The sequence below is a fragment of the Choloepus didactylus genome, chromosome 6 (genome assembly GCF_015220235.1).
Source record: "Choloepus didactylus isolate mChoDid1 chromosome 6, mChoDid1.pri, whole genome shotgun sequence".
In the NCBI taxonomy this organism is placed as follows: Eukaryota; Metazoa; Chordata; class Mammalia; order Pilosa; family Megalonychidae; genus Choloepus; species Choloepus didactylus.
In genome coordinates this window covers 19,607,072-19,628,462 of record NC_051312.1, presented here as the reverse complement: position 1 = coordinate 19,628,462, position 21,391 = coordinate 19,607,072, and the positions used below count along the sequence as shown (strand labels likewise).

The following is a 21,391-nucleotide window of genomic DNA, read 5'->3' as shown; positions in this document are numbered from 1 at the left end:
TATTCTCAAGCTCATGATGCTGGGTCCAGATCCATCCCCAAGAGTCATATCCTGCATTGCCAGGGAGATTTACTCCCCTGGGAGTCAGGTCCACGTAGGGGAGAAGGCAGTGAGATCACCTGCCAAGGTGGCTTAGTTAGAGAGAGAGGGCCACATCTGAGCAACAAAGAGGTACTCAGGGAGAAACTCTTAGGCACAATTATAAGCAGGTTTAGCCTCTCCTTGCAGCAACAAGCTTCATAGGGGCCAGCCCCAAGACAGGGGGCTCAGCAAATCAAGCCGTCAGTCCCCAATGTTTGTGAAAACATCAGCAACAATCCAGGCGAGGAATTCCAACACCTCTGCATCCTCCCCCAGCTCTTCAGGGGGGCTCCGAATATATATTTTTATTCTCCACCCAAATTACTTTAGGATGTGTTGCTATTTCATTCCAATCTATACAGAACTACCATAGCTCACTTCCAGTTCAAAGTTTCTGCATGGCTCTTTTTAAAGTACTCCGGTAATTAAATCAAGACACACCTTGAGTGAGAGGGGCCACACTTCCATGGAGATAATCTAATCAAAGGCATTACCCACAGTTGGGTGGGTCACATGTCCATGCAAACAACCTAATCCAAAGATTCCAACCTAATCAACGCCAATACATCTGCCCCCACAAGACTGCATCAAAGAATGTGGCATGTGGGGGACATAGTTCATCCAAATTGGCACAGTGTCCATGACCCAATAAAAGTTAGGATGCATTGAGTTATTTAAAAAAAAAAAAGTTAGGATGCATTGTCTAGGCACTAAGGAGCCGTCCAGTCTGGGACAGACAGATGATGTGGAGTTTGTGGTGTAGACATGCACTCTGGTGGAGGGGGGTTGGAAGGAGAGTTGTTCAGAGGATGATTAAGACCCCAAGGTGAATGGACATCAAGCTGGCAGTGGAATGGAGAGGAGAGGATACATCTAAGAGGCAGAACAACTGGACTGAGGACAATTTGGATAAGGCAGTATAGGGAAAGGAAGTTAAACATTAGAATTATGATTGGGCTCCTAAAGAAAAAAGGGTAAAAGAAATTACGCCTGACTCTGGAACTACAAAATTTCTTTTAATCTGCCTCAGAGACAGAAGGGATATTTTCACAAATCCAGCCCCAGGTGTCTTCCAAACCACAAGCCCTCCAGGCAGTTTGTCAGAATTTCTTTTTGGTTTATGGTGTGTTTTGACACGAGGGTCAGATGCACTATTCTTTGCCTCCAGATCATGTGACTCACATTCAGAAATTCTGTAAGATTCCAGGGACTTGGAGAAAAACCAAGTTACTTTTTAAAATGTATTTAAAATTGTGTTTCATTGGATCACCTAAGACTCTCCCCCAACTTTGCAAAGCAGGAGATCTCTTTGTGGTTCTATAGAATCATCCCATGCGCATGGGCTATTTCAATTTCCACAGAATACAAGGAAGGGCAAAGATGACTCCAAGGTTTTCAGTCTAAGCAAATGGGTTATGTTTTCTTTCTTTTTTTTTTAATTAGAGCAACTTTAGGTTTACAGAAAAGTCATACAGGAAGTACAGAGTTCCCATATTACATGCCCCCCCCCCCAGTCTTCCCTATTATTAGTATTTTGCATTAGTGTGGTACATTTGCTACAATTGATGAAGCAATATTATTATAATTGCATTACTAAATAAAGTTGATAGTTTACATTAGGGTTCACTCTTCGTGTTATGCAGTTCTATGGGGTTTTAAATTTTTTATTCTGATAACATATATACAACCTAAATTTACCATTTTAACCACTGTCCAGTATACAATTTGGTGCTGTTAATTACATGCACAATGTTGTTCTACCATCACCACCATCCGTTACCAAAACTTTTCCATCACCCTAAACAAAATCTGCATTAATTAAGCATTGACTTCCCATTCCTTACCTCCACCCCTGCTCATAGTAACCTGTGTTCTTATTTCTGATTCTATGAATTTGCATATTCTAATTATTTCCTATAAGTGAGATCATACAATATTTGTCCTTTTGTGTCTGGCTTATTTCACTCAACATGATGTCTTCAAGATCCATCCATGTTGTAGCATGTACCTGAACTTCATTCTTTTTATGACTGAATAATATTCCATTTATGTACATGCCACATTTCATTCATCCATTCATCTGCTGATGGATATTTGGGTTGTTTCCATCTTTTGGTTACTGTAAATAACACTGTTATGGATATTGATGTACAAATATCTGTTCAAATCCCTGCTTTCAATTCTTGTGGGTTTATATCTACGTAGAAGTGGGATTGCTGGACCATATAGTAATTCTATATTTAACTTTCTGAGGAACTGTCAGTCTGTTTTCCACAGTGGCTGAACCATTTTATACCCCCAACAATGTACAGTGGTTCCTATTTCTCCACGTCCTTGCCAGCACTTATTTTCCATTTTTAAAATAGTAGTCATTCTAGTGGGTGTGAAACTGTTGCTTCTAACCATGAAATAAAACCTAGAGAGAGAAACAGGCTCATGGGGAAGGTGAAGGTAAGGTAAGGAAATTGGGTTTGAGCAAACTGAATATAAGGTGTCTCTGAGACATTATATGTCAGGAATCTTTTGGTTGTTGGTTACAGAATCCAACTGAAACTGATGGCCCTGGGTGTACATGCCCTTGTTTATCTGCTCCTCTTGAATAACTTACTTCTAACCAGTAGAATATGGCAATGTTGAGAGGTTGTCACTTCTATGATTATGTTAAAAAAGATTGCAACTTCCGTCTTGCTGGCAGACTCTCTCTTGCTGGTTGACTGAAAGTAGAAGAGCAGATATCTCCCTAAAGGAAAATGCAGGTGTAATTACCAGAATGGGGATGGACTCTGAACAGGCAAAAAGTACCAGATGTCCACTCACACATCTCTATGGGGTGTGAGGAGGCAGCTGGAAGCACATCTGGGGATGTAGATCTGGCAGTGATTCCCGCACAGGCTGTTGTTGAAACTGCAAAAATGGATGAATTTGCTCCCAAAGAAGGAAGAGGCGAGGGCAGATCTCTTGGGAATAACAGTTAAGGGGTAGGTGGAAAAAGAGGCAAAGGTGATTAGGAGAGGGAAGAGGAGTAGGAAGATGTGTTTGATGTTGGATCTGTTGAGCTTGTCTGGCCGACAAGATGTGTATGAAGAGTCGCAGCCTGCTGTTAAAAATCAGGGACTGTAGTCCAAAAGTGTGGGTTCTACCAAGGTTGAAGGCCCATGCCCTAGAGTGCATGGGATCTGGGGAAGAATAGTTGCCCTGAAAGAAGAAAGAGAAATATATATACAGCGTTTGGGCAAACCTGTGTGAGTGGAGGGGATTTGCTGGTCCTTTGAAGAGGCTCTGTAGGGATTATTGGAGGAAGGGGCAATTACTGGCATGATTCATTGGGTCTTAATTAGACAACCTAATTGTTTCCAAGATACTTTTGTATAATTAGAGAAATCAATCAATCTACAAAAAAATTTCTAGTTTAATTTAAAATTTTAATGATAGTGTTTTGCAGTACAGGTATGTTACAGTGTTTTGACTAAAAATGTAAATTGTTTACATTAAAAATGTTTTAATTACTTGTCTTATATGGAAATCTCTTTATGAAGTAAATATTCCCCAAATTTACCCTATTTGTTAATTTTGTATTATTATCTTTAAAGTACTATTGGATTCTTTTTTTTTTTTTCTGTATCCTTATTTAGGGATTTTTCATCAATATTCACAATTGCTTTTATTTTTTAATTGAAATAATTAATTTTTAATTAAAAAATAAAATAAATCTGGGCCTGAGGTTCTGAAGCTGTATAGTGGGAAGTCATAGCATAAGAGCAACCATTGAAGTCAGAAGGGTGGATGACTTTGTCCAAAAGAGAGTTTGGATGGAGAAGGCAGCCAAGGATAAATTCTTGCAGAATGTGTTTATTTAGGCACATAAGGGGAAGAAGAAGACACATGAGAAGGGGGCTGAGCAGGAATAGCTGGACATGTAGGAGGCAGTCCAAGAGAAACCAGTTTCCCAGGAGCTACAAGCATTTCAAGACTGATATTGCCCATAGGGATTGCATGTGATGAGAACTGAGAAGAGAATGGTGGAATGAGGTCACTGGTGGTCTTAGTGGGAACCATTTTAGCAGAAATTAGGGCAGAAGCCAGACTGCACGGGTTTAAGAATGGGTGGGACATGAAGGAGAGATGTAGAAAGCAGACCAGCATTGCGAAAAGTTTCACGGCAGAGAAGACTTGAGCATTTATGTTGACTGAGGTTCGTTCTTCCACTCCCATCTCAGAGTAATTCCAGTTACTTTCTTGAGTTCTTTCTTTTACATTTCTCTGAGATAACGGGTCCAAAACCATCCACAGTCTACACGGTATTCCCTTCCCTCAACTAAGTGTCTGCAAACTTTTGTTGTAAAGGGCCAGATAGTAAATATATTAGATTTTGCAGGCAAAGCACCCAGCTCTGCCCTTCTAGTGCAAAAGCAGCCAAAGACAATACAGTATACGTAAATAAATGAGCATGGCTGTGTTCCAATGAACTTTATTTACAAAAACAAAAACAAAGTAAAACAAAAACAGGCAGAGGGCAGTATTTGGCCCACAGGCTGTAGATTGCTGATGTTTGTCCTAGATACATGGATGGAGAGAGACTGAAGATGTAGTAAATGGGGTAATTGTTGAGGTAAGGATAGGATTGATCTCAAGAAAAGAGATTTGCCTCAGAAAGCACATTCTTGCATATATTTGGGCACCCATTACAGTCTAACTTCGTGTGTCTGCCTTGTACATCTCAAATATGAGCTCCTCAGAGCAAGGAATGTTTCCCGGCAATGATTCTAGAAACTTCTGTGCAGGAAGTTCACGGATTCGGACACATAAGAGGTGGAGAGAAGCAGGATGGTAAAAAGTGTGGTCCCCATAATGTGGAAGGAGTGGAAACTGAATGGGGCTCACATCATTTTGGTGAGTTAGGAACTAAGTTATTAGCAACCAAATAATTCCCACTGATGTTCAAGCAGGGAAACAACTCTTTTTCCAGCATTTCAGATGCAGTCCTTCTAAGAGGCAGGGGAACGGAGCATGTAGTCTCCCTGCCTCACAGTCCCAGAATTCTATGTGGTGTACCCAAACACGGGTGGAGGGACTCATATCTGGGTAGGACAAAGGGGCATCTCCAGAATGGTGTGGGACTTGCTCTGGGGGTTGTGGGAAAGGGAGGCGAATGCAAAGCCCAGACACATTCTGGAAGGTGGGGAGGATGTGGAGGTGGGGTGGAATGGCTAGGAGCCAAGTAGCTCCTGAGTGCATTTTTTTGCACTTCTGTAACTAGTTGGGCCATGTCTGGCTGTTCCTGACCTTCCATGTGTGTCTCTTTTCCAAGAAGGAATGGGGCCAAGAAGGGGTTTGGAAGGTAGAGAGTGAAAAGGGAAGTCCTCGCCATGCAGTTCATACCTGGGTACGGGAACACAAAAACTGGAGACTGAGCTAAGAGGAAACAGGAAGAGACTATTCTCTGATGGGAAACTGGGGCCCATTCTACCCTGGAAAAGATGTCTGTTGAACACAGCCAGGGGGACTGCAGACTAGAGCAGAAGCAGCAGAGAGCTGAGGGTGGGGGCACTGGGGAAGTTGGATGAACAGGTGGGAGATATCTTTTGGTGGGGAAGAGGAAAAGAACATCTTCAAGGAAAATGATGTCTTTGGCACTTTGCAGAGGCTAGTGGGCAGAACTCAAGACCTCCATGATCTGTCCCAGCCTGTCTTTCCATCCTTACATCCCCCTTCCTAGGTTTCATTGAATTTCCTACCACTTCTGAACACATCCCATCATTTCCCCATCTCTCAGCCTTTGTATTGTTCCCTCAGCTTGGTATGTCCTGGTCCTCTTTCCTCTCATCTTCTCGTGTCTGGATTCTTTCCATTCTTCAGGTCTTAGATACTACCTCCCCCAGGGAGCCTTCTTGGATTCCATTCCCCATTGGGAGCAATCTTTCCCTTGTCTGAACTCCTTATCTAGTTTCTCACTAGAGAAGACATTTAGCACTTTTTACCTGGTAGTAAAGAACTATTGAGGATGGAAGCCATTTCCCAGGTTGGTCTGTGTCTCCCATCTCACCCCTAGCATGTTATACCCAGTGTAGAGACCTTTGGAAACTGGGATTGAGCAAATACTGTACAAGCTCGGGCTGGTACAGCTGCCCCGCTTTACCAGGTCCTGGTGGTGGACTCTCTCTCTCTGCTAGGCTAGATCGTTGTATGGACTGGTTCTATCTTGTAGCTACCAGAATCCTGGGCACCCTGCCCCCCTGCCCCTCAGAGGTCTCAGCTTCTTGCTAATTCTGTTTCTAGGTCAGCCCAAGGATGAGCCCAAAGTCACTCTTCTCTTGCCCCACAGTTTCTTCTCCTTATAGTGGGGGATGCCACAAGGGGGTATCTCAACCACACACATTTGGATGTGGGCTCTGGGCAGCCCGTGTTCTTGCAACCCTGACATATTTGGGAGATCTGGGGTTTCATGTGCTAGACAGAGGACCTATCTGGGCACACATGGAGCTGGCCATCCCTTGGTATCAGCCACACTGGGCCTGGGCCAGAGAAGTGCATTTATTAATGCACTTAATGAAATAAATGTGTATGTGCAAGACCCTGAGTTTATGGGTCCCTGCTAACATGGGAACCAACATATTAACACATATTAACATATTAACCTGCTATGTGTCCTTAGCATGTGATATCCCCCACCCTACCCCTTACCCCTGCCAAACATCTTGGTTGTTAGCCTTAAGGAAACAAGAAAGTTGGACAAACCTGTAAATTCCCTTTCAGCCCTATTCTTGCATTGTATATTTCAGCTCCCTTGTCAGAGCAGTGAGTGCGAGTTCTAAGGAAAGAACTCCTGACAGGGGTGGGAGGGGATTTGAACCTCATTTTCTTGGCATTGATGCACCCCTGATTTGGATCTGGAGGATTTTGTACCTGAGGATGAAGAGAAAGGATTTTTATACCCAAAAAGAATCCATAGAATGTTGTTATTCACCAGCAGGACCACAAGGATATAACTGAGAAGTTAGGATTTAAGGGATGATTATGATTACTGAATCATTACATAGATATCCTTCTTTTTACCTTCTGATCTATTAGAGTAGACAGAAGGAAATACCTGAAATCTCTGAACTGTAATCCAGCTACCTTGATCTCTGATAATGATTGTATAGTCTTTATCTTGTGCCCTTGTGATTGTGAAAACCTTGTGACTGTCCTTTACTTGTACCCATTTTATCTGGTGTTTCAACTTCAGAGTCTTATGATCACTAAAGACAGCTCCAGATCTACCCCATCTCAATTCCAAAGTTATCTTGATAACAAAGGCAGACCTAACCAAAATGGGCCTTTACATATGCGTAGCTTAGACTTTAACCTATAAGTGACCTATACTTCATTATAACATTAAAAATCATGCCCATCATCATCTGAAGGCTGCCATTTTCTTACATACATTCTGTAACTAAGCATGTAATCAATGAGTGCATGCTCAATAATTAGGTCACCTCTAATTACATCATCTGGAGATGTAGTGCTCATTATCCTAAAACCTGCCCATCTTATAATACTATAAAACTATTAGGATTACTACAGTTTGGCGAGATAGATTTTGGATTCTGATCTCCTGCCTTGTGCCGAGCATAAATTTTTTCTTTCTTTGAAACCCCGATGTCTTAGGTATTGGCATTTGAGCACATCAGGCAGAGAATCCACCACCTTTGTCCAGGATCAAGAATTCTAGACCTGCACTGTCCAAGACGGTAGCCCCATGTGGCTATTTAAAATAATAAAAATTACATAAAGTTTAAAAGCCAGTTCCTTGGTTACATTAGCCATATTTCAAGTGCTCAATAACCATATGTGGCTAGTGGCTACTGTATCAGGCGGCAGAGACACAGAAAATTTCCACCTGCCCTGAAACTTCTATCTGTACAGCACTGTTCTAGACCAATGTTTTGCAAATGAGGAACCTGAGGCCCAGGAAGGAACTATGACCTCCCTAGCACGTTCTTGGGCAGACCTGGGTCTAGAATCAGGGTACCTCCTCCCGGGCCTGCCTCATCACTCTTCCTCCTGATGCCTCTTTCCTCCATGGCCTCTCTGGGTTCTCCCGATTCAGAGCCCCTTGTGGGCCCAGCACGCGGCCCCATTAGAGCAAGACTGGTGGAGGGGATGCTTGTGACTGAGCTCCAGATGCTTCACATTCCTGATGGGGTCAGACCTGCCCTGGGGCAGTCAGGGAATGAGATCCTCTGAAGAGCGCCAGATCTTCCTTCCGGAGCTGCCCTCTTCCTGCCCAGCCCCGGGGGCGCGGAGGTTCTGGCGAGGTCTCGACCGCCTGGCGTGGGGCTAAAAGGCTGCGTGGATTCCCTGTCGAAGTACTGCTGGTTGAGAAGGGCTTGGAAACGGGCAGGAAATTGCACACCTCGCATCTTTCAGGGTCACCAAGTCCAGCTCAAGGGGCGTCTGGGAACAGGGATTCTGCCAGCCCGACCTTGGGGGCCGCATTTGGCGGGAACTGGATCTGCCTTTCACCTGCAGCCCGGCTGGGAGCGTGAGGGAAACGGCAGGAAGAGGGGCGTCCTGGGGTGGGGGGCAGGGGGATGAAAGGCCAGGGGAGGGGGCGCCCGGGAGCGCCCTGACCTCGCGGGCTGTAGGGAGGCGGGGGGATGGGGGTGGGGGGAGAAGAGGGAAGCCTGGCAGCCAATGGGAGGGAGGATCTCGTTTCAAAAGGGTTAACCCGCAGCCAATGGGCGCCTGGGGGAGCGGATCCTGCTCACTCCATTCAAGAATCCCAAGTATTCAAGATGGACGGCAGGGAGTGTGGAAGGAGAAAAGGGGCGAGGGGAAGAGCGAGCTGGGCAGAGGAGAGGGGCGCAGCGGCCGGCCGGCCCCGGAGCCTCCGGCCCGGGCGGCGGGTGGAGGGGCCGCCGCTGGGGATCCGAGCCCGGCCCGGGAGAGGGGCTGGCGGGGTGCGAGAGGGCGTGAGAGAAGGGGAGCGAGGCCAGAGAGGGAAGCCAAGAGGGAGGGAAGGGCAGAGAAAGAGCCCGGGAAGAAGGAGGTGGCAGGCAGAGGAACGTAACGAAGAGCAATGTGTAGGTATCGTGAGCTCCCAGAAGGGTAACGGCGCCGATTTTCGATTTTATTCTCTCTTGGTGAAGGAGGGGGGTGGGGGGTGGGTCTGGGGCTCTCTCTCCTCTTCTTTTTTCCCTCTTCTTTTTTCTCCTTCACCCTTGGGCATCTCTTATATTTTTTCCTTTCGAAACAACTGTAACTGGGGAGCACAGGGCAGGCCTTGCCCGGGTGGCTTCACTGTCATTTTCCAGTGGGGGATGTGGTGGAGAAAGGATGGGGGGCTCTGTTGGGCAGCTCCGAGGCTGGGCTGTTTTGTGCTGGGTGTGTGTGAGGGTGTGGGGGAGAGGGGACTTGGCGGGTGTTCAGAAAGGCTGGAGCAGGGTGTATCTTGAGAAGTTGTGGGGTGTTCCAAGAGGCTGTGTGTGTGTGTGTGTGTGTGTGTGTGTGTGTGTGTGTGAGCCTGCCCCTAAGCTAAGAGTTTTGGGGTGTTAAGGGGGGGTGCAGGTATATGGGGGGAGCTATGCGCGCACACTCCAGTTCTTGCTGTTTGGGTGTGTGGTGAGGGCTGAGTTGTGTAGCCAAGTATGGCTGAGAGTTTGTGTGTGTGTGCGTGTGTGTGTGGTCCAGCCTCGAGGTGTGTGTGCTGGGTGAGGGGGGGGGGCAGCACAGTTGGGTGTTGAGGGGGATCGCCCCCCACCTCCACTTCCCAGCTGCCCCTCTCATCTCATTCACAGAATGTGGCTTTCAGGACCCTCCAGGTCTCCTCCTCCAGTCTCCATGGCTGCAGGGAGGGGGTGGGAGGAGACAGTCGGGGCCAGCCCCCTGCCCCTGCTGCTCCTGCTAACCCTCCACCTGCCCTTTCTCTCCCTTCCACAGGCTGGGCCCCATCCCCTGCTGCTCTAGGGGGCAGGGGCCGGAAGATGGTGGCCAATGAGGAGGGGGAGCGGAGAGAACTTGAGCCGGGGCCTCCCCTCCCCCATTTCCTCCTCTGTCTCTACATCAGCTTCTGGAAGGAGCTGGGGGATGGCTCCTGGGCCCAAGGTGGGGGAGGGGACCCGCTGGCTGGTGAATCGCAGGGCCCGCTCTTCAGGAATGAGTTGGGTATGTGAGATCTAAGTGGAGAGCGGAGGGGCTCTTGGTCCCAGCCCCTTCTCCCTTCCCTCTCCAAGCAGAGATCTGGGAACTCCTTGGCAAAGAATCTTCCCCTGGTCCCTCCTGAGCTTGCTGGGCCGCCCTGTCGTGGCCCCTGTGCCCACTGTTGGCGTGGTCCAGTTCCCAGCTGGGCCTGGTTTGGCCAACCCCAGGAGCAGAGGCCTGGCGACTGACCCTAGCCAGGCCTTCGTTTCCGCCCATTAGAACCGTGCAAACTGTGGGACAGGGCCCCATGCTTGCAGATTACAGGAACAAACTGCCTGAGAAGGCGGGAAAGAACCTCTTTAGTTTCCTGAGGGGATGGGAGGTGACTAGCGGGGAAGCCCAGAGGAAGAGCTTCCAACTGGAATTCTGTCCTCCGAGCCTCCTGCTGACTGGAATGGGGAGGGCTTTTCCCAGAGCCTACTCCATTGCTTGGAGGCCCTTGCTGGTCATTGTGCTGAGCAGTCACCTCACAGCCTCTACCTCTCTGGGCTAGCTCTTAAAAGTGACCCCGACAGTAGTTCACCAGGTCAGAAGTGGAGCTGGGACTTACGGGGCCACAGCTCCAGCCTGGAATGTGTCATACTAGAGCTCTGGGCGGCTCAGAACCTTTGGTCATCCAGGTGTCCTTCCAGGGCAATCTCCTGGCTCTCGGTTTCGATCAGTCGGGATTGTTTGTGCTGGGTTTCAGCCCCTTAGGCTAGGAAAGGCAAGGGAAGTACTAGGTGAGGTTCCCTAACTAGAGTCCATGGTTAAGATAAGAAACAACTCATGTTCTAGTCCCAGCACCAATGCGAGCCTATCCCTAACTCAGTACAAGAGAGGGAATCACTTTCGCCATTTTAATGCCAACTCCATAAAGTACTTTGACAATCTCTTAGAGGAGACCCAGGGATGGGGCTTCACCAGCAGCTTCTAGCTCTGGAACTGGAAGCTTCTCTGTTGCCTGGGGACCTGTTGAATACACTCCACCATTCCCTAATCCTGAAGGTTCATCGGAGATTGTCCCTTTGGGTCCCAGAACTCCCCTTTATCTAAACCAACAGGAGAGAGAGCTTTAGAGGAGGGAAGAGGAGAAGGTTTTGTTGCCCTGGTGGGCAAGCTCCTCCTCTCCAGCAGGGAAGCTGGCAGAGATACAAATGCAGATAAAGGCAGCATCACCAGTGTCCCCAAAACTTGGCATTTCCAGCAGTCAGTTCCGATGAGGATCTGCGGATTGAGTGCCAAGCTCCAGAGATCCCTTCAGCTACCAGCCTGGACCCCATCCCCTTGCCTCCAAACCTCAAAGAACAAGGCGGTCTTCTCATGATGGGATGGGGATGAGGAAGAAGGCAAAAGGAGGAATGGGGAGAAAATAGGGGACTAATACTGCGAATGGAATAGAAGGGAGGAGAGCTGAACTGAAGGTGAGAGGGGGAAGAGGGAGGCTGAGAGCCTAGTGGGCCGGGGACTGGGAGGAGGGGCGAGGAGGCAGGGCCGGCACGCCTCTACTGCTGGCCAGAGCTCTTTTCACATTGTGCTACTGTCTGCACCTATTACTAGCAGTGCAATGTTAAAAGGGCATTGGCCGTGTAGTGCTACCCAGCGCCGGTTGCCTCCTCAGCATTGCAGCTTCCTCTGCCATCTGGGCACCAATCAGCTGCCTTGGTGGGAATTTGGGAAGCATGGCTATTAGTCATACTAATAGTGCACATTTAGGGATCCACTTGCATGTGCTAGACACTGCATATATTGTCCTGAGGTCCAGAAATGCTTAAGCAGTATGGCCAAGGTTATACAGATTTTAAGTTACAGCACCTAGATATAACGTTATCCTACACCTGACAGCTCTCCCACCTTTTTGTAGACCCATCTCGAGAGGTTTGCATAGGTTTTCTCTTCTGGAATATTTCCTGATCTGAGGGGTGGAAGGTTTCGATACTATCAGCTGGTTGTATGAGGGTATCTTCCAAAGTCTCAAGCCTTCAAGGATAAAGTGGCATCCTGTTGGCTAAGGTAGAAATGGGTTCCTAGACTCCCACCCTGGGATGGAGGGTGGGAATTGCTGTTAGGTCCAGAGTGGACCTCCCTGAGGAAAGGGAGATGCACAGGAAAGGAAAAAGGCTAACCTGAAAGGGCTGCTCCCCAGGGAAAAGGACGTGCTCTTGGCATCCCACATCTGCAATTCCTTCCCTGGCTCTCAGAACCTGGAAATGAGACTTCGCCACTCCCTTGCCTCCACCTGTAATTCTCAGCATGACCACTCTTGGTCACTGAGTATTTAATAATGATGCTTGTTGAGGGTGCACCTGTCTGGCTATCCAGGATTTGGACAGGGCAGCCGATGGTTTGATCTCAGCCTTAAAGATTAAATGGGACCCCTTAATTCAAGCCCGCAGAGTGATTCCTCCAAGAGATGACAAGGAAAGTGAGAGCAACAATTCCGCCATTTCTCTGTCTACCACAGTGCCTAGGAGGCTGAATAACTTGATAAAGTGAATAGTATATTCAAGGAGCTTTAAGAAGGCAGCTAGTTTGTGCCTGATTTTCAAGGGCAGGGCTTGGGGCTTGAGAAGACATCCCAAACTTTGGTGCAAGAGGTGAGACCGAGAGGTTCAGGGATTGTGGGTCCAGCCCAAGAGAAGAATCTCTGCATGATTCGGCATGCAGAAGCAGAAAGATGAGGCCACTTGGGTGGGAGGAGGGGGTGCTTGACAACATTCCTTCCTGACTTGCCTTTGCACCTTTTCCTTAACCTTCTCTCCCTTCTGTATCTTCCTCTTTTCTCCTCCGCTGTCAGCCTCTCCATTCAGGATGGTACACAGCTTTATATCCCTTACCTTCAGCCTTATTAAAACTTTCTATCGGTGCCTCCCCTCTGGGCACAAACGGCCATTTGAAGATGCCGCTTCCTAATTTCAAACAAACAAGCAAAACTTTCTTCCCCAATACCCTTGGGATGAAATCTGGATTCCCTAAATGGTTTATGGCCTCTGCCTATCTCTCACTTCTTATCGCTACTCTCCTGTTCATCTCTCCTTACCTGCTTGTACCTTTTCCCCAGCCATAGGAAACTTACTCCCTCCTCAGAGGAACTATGCTTGAGCCACTTGGCACACACAGTTCCCTCTGCCTGAAATACCGCCCTCCACTCATCCCCTTTTGCCTACACACTTCTCATCTTTCAGGTGCCGTCACAGACATCACTTCTGTGAAGGCTCCTGGATCTAGGCTAAGTACCCTTTTTTGACCTCCCAGAGCTTATTCTGAATCCCTGCTCAGAGACATCACTATTCACTGGAATTGCCTGCTTATTGTTTGTCCCTCCCACTAGACCATAAACTCCAGGAAGCCTGGCCATGGCTGCCTTGTACCCCATAGAGTCCCCAGTGCTTAATGCAATCCCTGGCAAGTCAGTGCTCTATAAATATTATGTAATATCAATGAGTGAATATGGAAATAATATAGCTTACAAAACATTTTTATGCCTTGTTTGTCCTGCACGTCCTCTGCCCCCCCCGCCCCCGCCGTAGGTGCTGGGAACCCAACACAGTAGGAATTTCACCTCGCTGCCAAAACATGCCCTTGGCACACTCGATTACATCGATGCTGAGATTGTGAGCTGTTTTGTTCCACTTCCTATCAGCTGCCAGGGCAACACCTTGGCCTTTTAGCATTAAGCATGGCCATGAGCTCACCAAAACATTACAGAACCAAGCTGAAAAGCCATGGGACCCAAGGAAACCTATTTCTGGGATCATCCCCCTTCAGCTGCCCAAGCGTGGATCCAAGCACAAATTGATTCATTGTCAAGAGCTCCAGAAAACATGAGCTGTTTTGGATGCTCCAACTGGAGTAGAGCTTATAAAACCCATCCCTCTGGCTAAGCAAAACCATCAGAATACCCATTCCCTGGTTTAAAAAAAAGAAAAAAGTTCTAGTGGGATCGCGCCATGGACAAAGTAACTCTGCTGCCCCCTGGTGGCAATAAAGGACATGCCCCCCTGAGAGGGGGGTGTGTGCACAAGGAAGGAAAATCAGGACGGAGTGCCTCACAGTTGCTTTTCCCCTTTTTATTAAAAATAGACCCAAACACTTTATGTATCATACAAAAAGTTTCATTCGCTGGTGGCAGCCACGGGAAAGACCGGCCCCGTAGCACTGATTTCCCACCTCCCCCTCCAGGGGACTGGGCCCCAGGGGGCAGCAGCTGGGCCTTGGAAAATGCCCATGAAGACTGCTCGCCCTGGAAACGGCCAGCTGGGGCTGGGAGTGGGGGCTATTCCAGGGGCAGCTTTCCCCACCCCACCCAACCCAACGGCAAAGGTTAGATACTCGAAAGTGCCTCTTCAGTGCCAAGATCAACTTAACAAGTGGAGTGAAATGGAAACCTCTGTGATCCTTTTATTATTTCCCAGGGCCTGGGATTTTGTGTTTTTCCTTCCACCCCAGAGTCCTTTCTCCTATACTTGGGGGTGGGAAACTTCCCCCTCAGAGACTGGCCTCTCTGGGCATCTGAGGCCAACATTTCACTCCCATCTGTTCTTCTGTGGCCTGGGATCTACCAGCCCCCATGACCAAACGCTTGTCCTCTTTGTTTAATCAAATGAGGTGGGGCAAAAAACTGATTCCTCCCATAGTCCTCTCTGCCTGGGTCTACACCCTTCCAGAAGCTTTTCAGGATCTTGGGACTAGAAGGACCCACAATCGTTGCTCCCCAGTTCTGTCTCTCCCTGACTGCTGCCCACTCCTGAGCCTTGAACACCCCTGGGGTACTCCAAACCCCTGTTCCAAAAGGGGTCTGGTAGTGATGAGGTGGGATCAGGGGAGGGGTTAGTTGGACTGGGTTTCCCCCAGGGGTGGGGCAGTACTCATGCTGGTATGGACAGCTTGGCAGGGCCAGGGGTCAAGGGTGGGGCATGCGGAGGAAGGACACAGCCTGCCTGGGCCCCTCAATCCCAGCCGTTGTCTTTCACCATGTGTGACATTTCAATGATGTACTTCCCTTCCTTGTACTTCTGGCTTGTCTCAAAAGCTTGTTCCTGGTGGAGGCGGAAGCAAGGAATGTGGGACAAAGCAGTCCCCCTCCAGGTCCTACTAACACCTGTTTTGCCCCTGCCCCAGGTGCCCCCACCCTAGTCCAACCCAGCTACCAGCATCCTCTTAGGACCATGCAGAGACCTGACTGGTAGCCACTGGGGCTTGGAGGGTATCCCTGTTCCCCGGGTACTTACATATTTCCAACCCAGTGTGGTTTTGCAGCTCTCACAGAAAATGTCAGCTACCGAGTGGAGTCCCGTGAGCAGGAGGCGCTGTTCGGCTGGCCCACAACCCACGTTGACCCTGTCTCAGGAAAGAGGAAGGACCCAGCACCCAGTGGGGTGTCTCTGTCAGTTCAGCCCCCAACCAGCCCAAAGGAGCTTCTGTTGACCCCGCCAACTGGAAGCAAACTGCCTTTGGCAAGCCACCCCTTTTATGCCTAGTGCCTGCACCTTTCTCCAACACTATAGGTTTCAGTTCTGCCCAGAACTCCCCAAAAGACAATGGCAACTGATTTTCAGAACCCCTTTGCCAAAGGGAAGGCAAAAGCAGAAGATGCAAGACCGCTTCTGATGGCTCACCCCCATTTTCCACAGAGGGAAAAACTTCACACACACAAGCACACACATGCAAGGAAAGAGGTAGACTCACACGGAGTTAAACAGGTAGGCCCGGCCATGGCTCCCTTGGAAGGACTGTGGAGACATAGGACAGACAGTGACTACCTGGTAGCCCTTGGCCCCACTGCCTGAATCCCCACAGGATGGAGGAAAGAGGAAGGGCTTTCTTTGTTGGCTCACTCCTAGGTGGTGTGAGAGGGAGGAGGGGGGTGGCAGCTCCCCACTTAGCGTACCTTGGAAATAAGCTCATCGTGTTTGGCCAGGTGCGCACGGCAGTGGACGCAGCTGTAAGTGCGGTGGCAGCGGGGCAGGTAGCTTCGGAAAGTCTTGGTGGGGAGGCAGGCAGGGCCCGGGCCAGGGTCACAGCTGGGCATGACAGGCTGGAGGACGATGCCCTGGCGGACCGGAGGGGCTGGCGCCGTGCAGCCCCCGCACAGACGGTCGCAGGTGAAGCAGCGGAGCAGGTTGGCTAGAGCCGTGTTTCAGGGCAGGAGAAATGTGGGGGGGCTGCCCGGCCAGGGCCCCCCCAGACGAGAACCAGGTAGAAATGGAGGTCACCTGGGAAGAGGGGAGGGCGCATCAGGAGAGCTGGGACCTCCTGAGAAGCCCCTCCTGAGGGAGTGGAGAAGATGGGGACTCGGCTCACCTCCATCCCTGCTTCCCCCATCACTGTCAACCCTCCCAGCATCCAGGCGCACTGTGTCTCCCTGTCCCCCGGATTCCCGTTCTGCTCTGGCAGGCCTCGCAGCAGTTCTAGGCTTCTGGAGCCACAGCCAGGGAGTTGGTGCTTCTCCCTCCTGGGGCAGCAGCAGCCTCCACCATTTTCCACTGAGAGCAGCCCGCTGGCACAAATGCTGCCACGGGAGCAACGTCATCTGCCAGTGCCCTCTCCTTGGTTTTCAGTTCTTTTGTGAGGATCTGCAGTACACAAGCATTGGTACGTGCTGTGTCTCTGGGGCTCGAGGCCTTTGGAAAGTTGGGGGTGCTTGGTGGTTTTTCTTTCACGGCCTCCATGCATTTTTTGGGGGGGAAGGGAAGGGAGGGGCATGATGAGAGAGGGAGGGAGGGAGGATGCACAGGCAGGTACATACCCTGCTTCGGCTCTCTGCTGGGGGACCGAGGGGCCGGGACTCTGGGGCTCTTCACTAGAACTTTATGGATGTCTCCTTTCAAAACCGAGGACCTCAGGCGTGGCTGTTCCCAAATCCTGTGCCTTGGTCCATTCATTCCAGCCCAGCAGAAGTACTTGGACGCCTTCATAGCCTCTGGGCCCCTGGGTCTCTCTATTCAACTCTCTGCTAACTGTTGCCTTAGCCCCCAGTCAAGGACACAGGCACCCAGCCACACAAGAGAAAATATCTCTGCTTCAGACAAATCCGACAGCTGGAATCAATGGGAAATGAGTAACACATCGGGGAAGCCAGAACTCCTGGGCTGAGCAGGGCTGTATGGGGTAGGGTGAGAGCAATGTCCACTATCAACGAGGGAGAGGAGGCACTCCCGTTTTTAAAAGCTGTGCTTTGGGGCACAAGGCACTTTCCAGCTTCTTTTGGAGGACAGGGACCGACAGCAGTGACCCTGTGGGTGACTAAGAGGAAATAAATTTCTGGGTTAGGATTAGGAATCTTGGAGATGTTGGGATCTGCTAACACTCCAGCCCCAAAGTGGCTGAGGGAACTGGAGGCAGAGGATAAGAAGGGAGGTGTCCTCTGTTGGCTCTGATAAGCAGGTTCCTGGGGCCTTCTTGCCCGTTGTGGGTGTTTAACTGGAGCCTGGTCCAAAGATGCCTGCTAGGTGCTCTGGCAAGACCGGATCACTAAACGGAGAAGAGGCAGTGAGCTCCGATTAGCCAGGGCAAGCAGGCTGTCTTCATCCTGTCCGCTGCCGAGGCCACAAGCGCCCCATCTGTTCCACTCTCTCCTCGGGCCACCACAAAAGCCCCGTTAGAGACCGTTCTCGGTTTCAAGCCCTCTCTCTCTGGCTGGACCCCAGGAAGAAACCTGGGGCTGAGTTCAGGGTGACATTGGGCATTGGCCGCAGAAAAAGTCCCTCCTGGCTGGCAGGCCGGATGACCATTTCACAGGTCTGCTTTCAAGTTTGTCTGCGAGTTCCCTCCGACACGCGCCACCTGGCAACACCTTCAAGGGGCCGGGAGGGCGGTGGGGGCGGGGGCTCGGGTCCCTGCTCTCTGGCTCCTTCCCGCACCTCCGTCCCCCCTCCCTCCCTCTCTCCCGCTTCCCCATCAAGCCAAGGAGAGGCTGCAGAGAAGGCCAGAGAATCACAGAAAGAGGATTAGGGGCCATTTCTCTTCCCCTCTCAGATCACCGGGAGAAGCAAGTTGGGCAAAAGATTGGCGGAAAAAACAAAGGCGAGCTGAGCGCTGGGGAGAGGATGCTCGCCCCGCTGCGAGCCGGGACTGGACGGTGGAAGGTGGGGGAGAGGCGGGCGGGGGCGGGGGCGCTGAGCAACCAGCGCTGACAGCGGAGGCGCCGAGGCGGAGGCTCGAGGAACCAGGTGCGAATCCCTGCCTCTCCGACAGAAAAAAAAACGAGAGAGAGAGAGAGGGAGGGGGACACCTGCTCACAGTGGATTTTCTCATCTGCTCGGAGTCTTCGGCGCCCCCCTGGGCTAGCATTCTCGCTATGGTATGGTCCAAATAATTAGCAGCGCAGGCAGCTCCCAGGGCGGGCTTTGGGGGTCTGCATCAGCAGCAAAACAATAAACAGTGGTGCCTGATGCCGCAGCCAAAGTTGCCGGGAAATAAGTGCGGGAACCGTCAGAGCTTGGAGAGGGATGGAGGAGCCGAGAGAGAGCGAGAGAGAGAGCGAGAGCGAGAGAGAGAGAGAGACGAGAGGAGGCAGCAGGGAGGGGGAAGGGAGGACAAAGGGTGGATGAATAATGCTTTTGCAAAGGGGAAAAAGCGACACGCAGCAGGAGGAGGAAATTTGCAAAGGAGGAAAAAAATTCAGTTGGAGAAGGGCTGCCCCCTCACCTTGAGGTCTGCTCCAGAGATCTCCGTCTATCTCTCTCTCTCTCTCTTAATCTCTCTGCTCACTCTTCTCTCTTCTCTTTCCGCTCCTTCAGTTGGGAAGGGGGTGGGGGCTGGGGGAAGGTAGGGGCTCAAGGCTGGGGCTGCAGAGCTGACCAGCTGCTGGGAGGCCAGAGGTTGTCTCTCCTCCTGTGCCTCGTCTGTGGGTGAATGTGGCTGTGTGTTGTGGAACTGCATCATAACACTGTGAGTCATCCATCCCCCCCACCCCCCCTCACCTCCCACGTCAGAGCGGGGCTGGGAGACACAGGAGGCGGGTAGGGAGGAAGGGAGGGGGCAGGCATGGAGGGATGGGGCTGGGGGAGTGACGCAGGGGGGTGGGGGCAGAGGCACAGGCGGAAGAGAGGAGAGGCAGGCTGCTGAGGATGAAGGCAATTTGGTGAAGTAGACAGAAAGAGCCTGGGGGGAAGGACAGGGTTGGGCTAGGATGGAGTAAGGGTGGCAGGGCTGAAGAAAGGAGGTGGCAAGGCGAGGGCAAGAGATGGAAGCAGAAGGTCAGGCGCACACACATTCAAGCTGATACATCTTCCCATTTCAGCTCAAACGCTTGCCCTGACGCAGGGAAAAGAACGGACAAATTGTCATGGATGCAAACTGATTCCCCAAGCTTGTACCAGGCACTTCCAAGCCTCGAAGCCTCAGTGTAACACCCATAAAGGAGTCACAGACCAAATGTGACATCTCACAGGCAGGAACCTCTTATCAACTACCACCAAATCACTAGTGCTTTGTGAACATTACGTAAGGTTCTCTATTGGGCTGTAAACTTTCAGAGGCATCCTCTGGGAAACTTGTCTCTGCACCCCGGAACTGCAGTGGCCAATGCAGAGCCTTGCATAGAAGAAGAGGTTCACAAAATAGTAGTTAGGTTGTATCCCCAAACCTGGACCAAGTGTCTGACTTTGGTCTCAAAGAGACCTGAGTTGGAATCCTGGCTCTGCCAATTACTCACCCAGGACCCACTGGGCAAGTTACTTATCCTCTTTGTGCATCAGTTTTCCTCATCTGTTAAATGAAGCTAATAACATTTACCTCATGAAGATGTGAGGTAAAGCGAAGTAGCATGTAAATGCCTAAAAGGTGCCTGGCATGTGATAGGCACTCAGTAAACCATAGGTACTGTTATTTCAAAACAGCATTCTCAATTTATTACCCCTAAACCTCAAAAGGTTTTACTATTAAATTCCAATCTCAAAACACACATGCCAAACTTGCCTCTAACAAAGAAATTATGTCTTTCCTACTGCTATTTTTCTACCAGCTTCCAGCTAAATTTCATTTGACTCATATTTCTCATTGGAGAGCAGTCCTGTGCATGTCACTAAAGTACATGTATTTGCCCTAAAGAAAAAGCCCCAATTTCTAACAGATGCTAACATTCAGAAAATGAAGAGTGACATAGATAGTGACTTATAGAAAGGAGTTCTGTGGGTGGTTTGTTTTTCTTCTCACATGTAAAGAGGGGGAAAAAAAAGTAAAGGCTGGGAATGTGGGTGATGGCAGGCATTGCTAGCTGGTTATGGAAAAAAAAAAAAAAAAAGGAATTCTGAACATTTAATCAGGTAAGAGTCCATAGTTTAAGGTAAACTCTGAAAAACACAACGTGGGTATCTTGAGAGATGGTACCAAAGGTTTGGATTTGAGAAGGAGTGCTGGGGAAAGGAAGAAGAGCTTCGTGTTTGTCTCTGGGCAGCAGATGAGAAAGGAAATGTAAGTGGAGGAGGAATTTGAGGAGCCATTATTGAGGAGAACAATAGGAAGTGGGAAAAGGAAAGTGAGTAGCTGTTAGGGCAAATATTGAAAGTTTGGAAGCAAAAAGGATACTGAGGAATTTTTTTCAACTGAGGAAGAAAATGATCAAGTATTTAGCTGTGGAGGAGAATAAGAAGGACATATGAGGATGGTAGGGTGAAGATGGCAGGAATACTTGGTAAAAGACTGACAGTGAGAAAAGAGAGTGTATGCGAGCACAGATGCTTCAAGGGTTGTGCCCTGACTCTTCTATGATGAAGAAGCAAAACGGAGAGGAGTTTAAAAGGCATGTGTGTGTATGTGTCCTTGTTCCTAAATTTCATGTCAAGATGGCTATATGGTATCCAAATAAAGATGACTTTCACATAATTGGGAGAAATTGCTTCAAGCAAGGGGGAGTGTGGAGGCAAAGAAACAGATCTGGAAGATACATTGCATAGAAATGGGGGGAAATGAGGGAAATTTTGCAAATGGAAGACCTGAACTGAATTTCTGAAGAATAGTGAAAGATCAGGGAGGTATCTAACAGTTAATTGGAGAACTAACGCATGCATAGTGAATGAATGAAATAATTAAAGCAAACCATCGAAGAAGATATTGAGAGGTGAGAAGCCAGGGAGGCAATGCTTGGAAAGTGATGCTAAGGTAGGAAGGCCAGCAAGAAAAAGGCAAATCAGGAACTCTTCCTGTG

General features: G+C 49.5%; 1 protein-coding gene across 3 annotated transcripts; it reads right to left on the bottom strand.

Moving 5' to 3' along the window:
- Positions 1–14,297: 14,297 nt before the first annotated feature.
- Positions 14,298–19,108, bottom strand: YPEL4 (yippee like 4). 3 transcript variants are annotated; one of them, XM_037840896.1, is made up of 6 exons: positions 16,991–18,340; positions 16,546–16,817; positions 16,133–16,457; positions 15,931–15,974; positions 15,474–15,582; positions 14,298–15,281 (listed from the first exon to the last, which is right to left on the bottom strand). In XM_037840896.1, the coding sequence occupies exons 3-6, from the start codon at positions 16,271–16,273 to the stop codon at positions 15,192–15,194; spliced, it is 384 nt and encodes a 127-aa protein (XP_037696824.1). In that variant the 5' UTR covers positions 16,274–16,457; positions 16,546–16,817; positions 16,991–18,340; the 3' UTR covers positions 14,298–15,191. The 3 variants fall into 3 exon arrangements, with proteins under 3 accessions (XP_037696824.1, XP_037696822.1, XP_037696825.1); XM_037840894.1 differs by lacking the exons at positions 16,546–16,817; positions 16,991–18,340 and adding an exon at positions 18,892–19,108; XM_037840897.1 differs by lacking the exon at positions 16,546–16,817.
- Positions 19,109–21,391: the final 2,283 nt, after the last annotated feature.

Excerpts from the sequence above, each read along its gene's own strand:
- YPEL4 (XM_037840894.1), bottom strand. The coding sequence starts at position 16,273 with ATGCCCAGCTGTGACCCTGGCCCGGGCCCTGCCTGCCTCCCCACCAAG. Across the intron at positions 15,975-16,132 it reads ACGATGAGCTTATTTCCAAG|TCCTTCCAAGGGAGCCATGG; the intron begins GTACGCTAAGTG and ends ATGTCTCCACAG. Across the intron at positions 15,282-15,473 it reads CCACACTGGGTTGGAAATAT|GAACAAGCTTTTGAGACAAG; the intron begins GTAAGTACCCGG and ends CGCCTCCACCAG.